This window comes from Vidua chalybeata, chromosome 7 (assembly GCF_026979565.1).
Source record: "Vidua chalybeata isolate OUT-0048 chromosome 7, bVidCha1 merged haplotype, whole genome shotgun sequence".
Taxonomy (NCBI): Eukaryota; Metazoa; Chordata; class Aves; order Passeriformes; family Viduidae; genus Vidua; species Vidua chalybeata.
In genome coordinates, this window is record NC_071536.1 from 1,974,616 (window position 1) to 1,981,188 (window position 6,573).

General features: G+C 61.8%; 1 protein-coding gene across 2 annotated transcripts; it reads right to left on the reverse strand.

The window, feature by feature from the left end:
- Window positions 1-506: 506 nt before the first annotated feature.
- On the reverse strand, window positions 507-6,101 carry LOC128790489 (uncharacterized). Of its 2 annotated transcripts, none has more exons than XM_053947267.1 (15): window positions 5,491-6,101; window positions 5,155-5,213; window positions 4,896-5,045; window positions 4,563-4,711; window positions 4,178-4,325; window positions 3,746-3,933; window positions 3,519-3,656; window positions 3,125-3,239; window positions 2,815-2,952; window positions 2,447-2,623; window positions 2,159-2,314; window positions 1,902-2,003; window positions 1,439-1,541; window positions 1,109-1,165; window positions 507-822 (listed from the first exon to the last, which is right to left on the reverse strand). In XM_053947267.1, exons 1-15 carry the CDS (start codon window positions 5,666-5,668, stop codon window positions 623-625), a joined length of 2,058 nt encoding a protein of 685 aa, XP_053803242.1. In that variant the 5' UTR covers window positions 5,669-6,101; the 3' UTR covers window positions 507-622. The 2 variants fall into 2 exon arrangements, with proteins under 2 accessions (XP_053803242.1, XP_053803241.1); XM_053947266.1 differs by having other exon boundaries at window positions 5,155-5,219.
- Between the last annotated feature and the right edge of the window lie 472 nt (window positions 6,102-6,573).

A 6,573-nucleotide genomic window follows, 5' to 3' on the forward strand; every position in this document is an offset into this window, starting at 1 on the left:
GAGGAAGCGCCAGAGCAGCCGGGTGCCAGGAACAAGGCGGCTGCCTGGGGGCTGCTTGTGGCCTCTGACACCCAATTGCTCAGGGCTGCCCACTGCCCCAGCCCCTCCGGGTCTCCCCCAGCCCGGCCAACCTGCCCGGCAGCAGCGCCGCAGCCCCACAGCAGCTCCAGGGGAGCCCCATCAAGAGGCACCTCAGAGCCCTCAGCAATCCAGCCAGCAACACACGGGCAGGAGGACACGGATGGCGCTTCCTGCCTGGGACAGGCCTTGTGGCCATCTCCAGGCACCGCTCTCGCAGGGATCCCCGCGGCTCCGGCCCTGCCCACCCGCTCTGTGGGCAGCACAAAGGCTTCAGCAGAACCCCCAAAGGCCAGGGGGCTTCTGGCCATTTTCCCTGCGACACTGCACGACTGGGAAACTTGCTGAGCACAAGCACCCTTTTCCCCCTCCTCCCAAATGTCCTGCAGATCCAGGGTAGCAAAAGAAAGATCCTGGGAGTCTGTCTTTTATAACACATACTATATTTACATACTAAACAAAATGAAAATATGACAACAAAAAACTTGAAGAAAAATAAAATAGCTGCTGGCTCAAGTGGCCCCAGCAGGCAAAGCCTTCCAGATCAGGTCTCCACAGGGATCCAGCAGCACAGGAAGGTAGGGCTGCATAGACGAGGCCATCTCTTCCATGCGCTGCGGAATTGATCTCGTAGCCTGCGGAATGTGGAGTAGGGAGCTCTCTGCATTGCCCGGATCACAAACCCTGTTTCAATTGCCATGTTTCTGATGGCAGGACTGCTGTCATTAACCATTTCTTCAAGGGCTGCAAGAGAGACGAACAGAGCCATGGTCAGATCCTGACTCAGCGGGGAGCCGAGGAGAGCCCCCTGCCAGGGCCATTCCAGCCGGCTCTTTTCATGGGAAGGAAGAGTGACCATAGGGATCAGGCCGAAGCTGCGGGCCACGAATCCCCCATGTCTCCCTGGAATCTTTGTGTGCTCTGCCCAGGCCAGCCCTGCTCCGCACAGGGAGCAGAGCCCTCTGCAGCCAGGGCAGGGATGGCAGCTGCCCCCACCAGCCCCCGCTGTCAGCCCGCTGTCCTCACTCACCATTGCAGATCAGCTGGAGCTCTCCCTGCTGCCCCCTCAAGCTCCGCCCGGCCATCCCTGTGAACACAGAGCCTGTCAGGGCCCAGCGGCACAGCTCCCTGCCAGCGGCGCTGCCAGCCCTGTGGCCACACGGCCTCGTGGCCCGGCAGGGCTCAGCCCGGGCCCTTGCCGCACGCTGCCGCCCAAGGGCACGGCTGCCGGAGGGCGGCAGCAGCGCCCAGGCCAGGCGGGGCTCCACGGCGCCGGGCCCGGATGGCGCTGCCGGGGCAGCAGGCGGGGCTGGGGCCGAGCTGCGGCGGGGCGGGGAGGGAGCCCGGGCTCCTGGCTCACCCATGAACCTGACGGCCGCCTCTCGCAGGGGCTCCTGTGGGCTCTGCAGGTAGGGCAGGGCCCGGCGCAGGTGCTCGGCCGCTCGGCTCCTGTCCTCTGCCAGCTGGAGAGAGCGGCAGCAGGGAAGGGTTGGCGCGGGCTCAGCCCCTGGCCCGGGCGCTCCCTGCGCCCTGCCCTGGCCTCCCTGCCCGCACAGCCCTGAGGCCCGGCCAGCAGCCGCTGGCGCCGGGCTCTGGAGGGGGCAGAGGGCCGGCTGCTGCCCGGGGAGCCGCGGTGCCGCCCCGCAGCCCCGCCGGGACGGGGCTCCATCGGCACCCGGCTGGGACCCACGGGAGCCTGGAGAAGAGCCCGCGCGGCCTCTGGCTGCAGCAGCGGGCAGGGGCACAGCTGCCAGCCCACACACTGAGCACCGCACCCAGGGGGCTGCTCCAGGCTGAGCCTGGGGCTTCCAGGCCGTCCTTACCAGGCCCTCGCCGAACCTCCATGTCTGATCCACCTGCAGCATTTGTTCGATGTCCCTCCTCTTCAGGAATCTGGCTGAAGAATACAGCGTTTCCCGAGAGGCCTGGAGAGCAGCAGAGACACGGAGATGGCCCCACAGCCCAGGGCACAGGAGCATCCAGTGCCAAGGCCTGGAGGAGGCTGCAGCCCACCAGGCACCAGGGCAGGAGGCAGCCCAGCCCCCTCCCAGAGGGACAGCAGCAGCCCAGGAGTCCTCACCTCTGCCACATGCTGATTCTCATCATGGCAGTGGAAGGAGAGTGGCAGCAGGCTCTGGCGCACAGGTGACTTCAGGGCCTTTCTTCCCTCTTCCATTAATAACTCCAGCATGTTTTGAAAGACAGACATGGAGCACAGCTGCACCAGGCTATCATCCTGTAGGAAGGAAGGACAAAAGACCTCAGCATCACCTGATTCTGGCCCACATTGGTGCAGACCTGCATCTCCACAGGGCACAATGTGTCCAGGCAGCATCCAGAGGCCGTGGCTGGGGGCACAGAGCCTTACGTTGTCAAAGAGGGGCAGGAGCGCCTCAGCCAGCTGCAGGGCCATGGGGCTCGGTATTGGGGCACGATTATGGAGGAATAAATATCTGAGTAGAACAGTGGTCATCCAGACCATGTCGCTATCATTTTCCTCCAGCAGCTCCACAAGATTTTCAGTCAGGCTCCACATTCCTTTGGCCTGTGTGGAACACAAGTCTGTGAAACACCACCCTGCGGCAAAGGCCTGTCCCGAAGCACTCGGGCAGCTGAAGTGGGAGGCAGGAGAGCTGGGAGCAGCTGCCACAGCACGGGAAGCCCAGCCAAGCCCGAGCAACTGCATTCCTCAGCCCCACGCTGCCTGCACGGTTTCAGCCGCTGCCCCCTTCTCACCATCGAGGGATCCTTGCTGAGCACCGTGAGACCTCTGAGTGCCAGGCGACGCCTCTCCCTGCACTCGCGCTGTAGGTTCTTTGACATGATCTCCAGAACATCGTCACTGCATTCACTCAAGTCCAGGCACTCGAGGACCTGAAAGGCACAGGGCAGTGACAGGGGACCCGGCCGGCAGGAGCCCAGAACCGCACAGGGCTGGGCCCAGGCAGCAGCACAGGGCGTGGGCACCGTCCCAAGCAGCTGCGGCTACGAGAGGGCAGAGAGCTGGGAGGCAGCTCAGCGAGGCAGCGCTGGCCAACAGGCTCACCTCCACCAGGAAGGCCAGGGCAGGCAGATCCCAGTATGGCATCTCTTTGCTGAGCAGCCTGAGCAGGTAGAATGCAATCCCGGGACAAAAGTCTATGGATGATTGGCGCAATTCTCTGACAAGAGGAAAAAGGAAACAAGACCTGAGCCAGTGGGGCAAACCTCCTCCAGGGGTAACTCACAGAGTTCTCATCTTCCCCACCACCCTTCCAGCAAGGAGACCTGGCCCATTTAGGAGTTGGTTGCTCTTGGGCACCCTCCTCTCCCAGCCTTTTCCAGTCTGCTTGGCCGTCACTCGGTGACGAGGCCCTCTGGCCCACGACCACGGGGACTGTGTGGGGCACCCCAGGCACAGAGCACAAATGTCAGAGGCAGCGGGGAGAAGGGGATCTCACCTGGCCAGCAGACCCACGGCATAGTGGTGGGTGTCAGCACAGAGCAGCGTGTCCCAGCCACGCTTGCATTCCATTGACATCACCACATGCTCACACTGGAGAAAGCAGAGCAGGGACCTCAGGGTCCTCACTGCAAACCTGAGTGCAGAGCAAAGCCCAGGTCACACTGGGAGCAGTGCCTCCTGCCCTGGCAATGTGGCAGGGACAGAAGGACTGGGATGGAGCACCTGTTGGGGCTGGTGGCAAGGCCGTGTTGCTCCTGGCATCCCTTCCAGAAGGTAAGGACCTTCTTTGGCATCTGTTCAGTGCTGAAGAAGACTTGGAAAAGCAGACGCACAAATAGGCGGGGGAAATGCAGCTTCACGTTGTGTGGGACACAGGGCTCCTGGAGGATCTTCCACATCACCACAGTTGCCTGCAAAGAACAAAGCCCCCGAGACAGCGCTCAGTGCCGAGGTGTCCGTGTGACAGGTCCCGAGCGTGGCAGGGAGAGGCCCAGACAGACACAGGGGGAGCAGCGGGACCGGTGGCCCTGCAGCTGCCCCTAGGCCAGGTTTCAGGGCAGCGCCTGAGGCAGGCAGATGCAGTGGGGGAAGGAGGAAGGAGAGCTGCTGGAGAGGCAGCCTTGGGGCCAGCAAAGGCCACTGGCAGAAACTCACAGCCAGGGCAAAGACACCCGTTTTGTCCCCATCGGAGGTGCACGTGCTGTACTCTGGCCAGCTCCCCAGCACATCCAGGAGAATCAGCTGCACCACCTTCGCAGTCCTGGGTGAGCACATGATGGTCTTCCACATGGCCATGGCAGCTCTGTGGGGTTAGAGCTCTGTCTCAGGGGGTCTCAGGCACAGCACCCTGGCCTGGGCATGGCCCCTGAGGGGCAGCAAGGGAGCATGGCAGCAGGCCTGGGGGGCTGACATGCCAGGGCTGGGAAAGGGAGCAGCCAGAGGGCCCTGGAACTCTCTGTTGGTCAGACACCTGGGACAGGCTGTACAGGGCGATGGGCTGGGGGGAGCCCTGAGCCCTCTGGGCAGGTGGGCCCCATACCTGTCACAGGATGGGGCCACACGCAGGAGTGTCATTACTGCGTCTTCTGGCTGTGCTTTCGTGAGATGGAGCAGGGTGTTGTCCAGCCTGTGCTCAGCAGAATCATTGGCCGTGAGCCACTGGTGGATGTATCTCACCATGGCAGGCACCTGCAGAAGGCACAGGGCAATTTGGAAGGCTGCCAGAAGTGAGCAACATTCCCAGTGTCCCCAGAGAAGTGCTTCCCTTCCCACCACACTGCAATGGCCTCAAAGGCTCACAGGGACCAACACTAGTGGCTTGGGAAGCCATGTGACTCATGAGGGAATTGAAGCCTGGCCACAGGCTGCTTACTTGCTCTGCTCTGAAAACACCCCTCTCCACAAGCAAATCCAGCAGGGCAGCACTGGACTCATGTTTGAGGACCTCTGAGTATTCTTTGAGCCCAGCGCCCCTGGCGAGGGTCCCTTCCTGCCGAATGCTCCTGATGAATTTGCAAACGAGCTGTAGGAGAAGGGCAAGAAGCCAGGGATGTTGCATGGAGTGCTCCACACACGGTGCTGGGCTGAGCAGTGACAGCAGGCCCAGCCCAGGTGGGGATGGCTGCAGGTACCTGCGCTGCTCTGCGGAAGCGGCCACGGGTGGATTCCTGCTCTTGTGTGAGGTCCAGGGCTGCATCTGGCAAGGAGTGAGCACAGCCAGAGCTGAGGGGCTGCGGGAGAGGCCGGAGAACACAGCCCAGCCCTGCTCTCCCCAGGCAGGGACAGCCCCGGGATGCCCCAGGGGATGGAGCAAGGCCCTTCTTCCTTCGTCTCCATATGCACGTCCCCAGGGGATGGGATGGGATGGGATGGGATGGGATGGGATGGGATGGGATGGGATGGGATGGGATGGGATGGGGCAAAGGTGGCCACAGGCACCAGCCCTGTGGCCCAGCTCTGCCACTCACCCTCCTGCGGTGGATGGAACGCCACCACCTTTTCAGTCTCCTGTGCTGGTGCAGCTCCAGGGCCTTCTTCCTTTTCCTCCACCCAGGCCAGCTTGGGCACTCTTGGGGGTCTCTTCTCCATGCCACTGACTGGATTTTTGGGAACTTGCAGGAGAGATCCCTCAGAAAATCTCCACATCAACAAGTCCTGCAGTCGTGTCTGGAAGGCACCTTCCAGAGAGAAGCCTCAGGAAGGCTACAGGACAGCAAGCCCTGCCCTCTGGTCTCAAGGGCTCCTGCCACAAGGACAGGAGACTCCTGTCAGGGATTGTGGTCTGGCCTCGAGGGCACTGGCGGCAGGGCTGGGAGATGCCTCAGAAAAGCTCCAGGGCACCAAGTCCCACCCTCTGCCCTCAAGGGCACCTGCAGAACAGAAGCCTCGGGAAGGCCACGGGTCACCAAGTGCTGTGCTGAGGCCTCGAGGTCAGCTGCAGGAACAACGCCTCAGAAAAGCTGCGGGTCGGACACGAACAAGTGAGCTGTGAGGGGACTCCTCACGGCACTGCTCTGTCCCGTCCTGTCCCGTCGCCTGCTCTGAGCACTGTGGCGTGCTCTTGGCACCACCAGCTGCTGTGTCACCACGTGTCACAAAGGGCCCTTGGACACCCGTTTCCCATGCAATGCCACGGTGACTGTGCAGCACCATGTCACAAAGGGCCCTTGGAAACACTGTCACCTGCCCTGGGGCTGCCCCCAGCCCACCCAAAGTGGCCCAGGTTGGAAGGAATCCCCGACCCCAAGTGTCTGAGACAGCCCAACAGGATTTTGGGATGTACCCCTGGGGAAAGCAGCTCAGGGATGCCCTGGGAGGCTTCATTTGTGTAGAACACTTGCCCAGAGTTCCCTGCTTCCCCATGCAGATGAACACATATCTGTCATCTGTCAGTTCATGCTTGTCATCTCCCCAAGTTCTAGAAAGTTCCTTGTTCTCGATAACCCCATTGCTTCCCTCCACAAACCACTCCTTCCCTTCTCCCTCATTGCTTTGGATTATGTCACCCCATCCCTGCTCATCCCTGAAGCCTTTTTCCCATTGGACAGTCT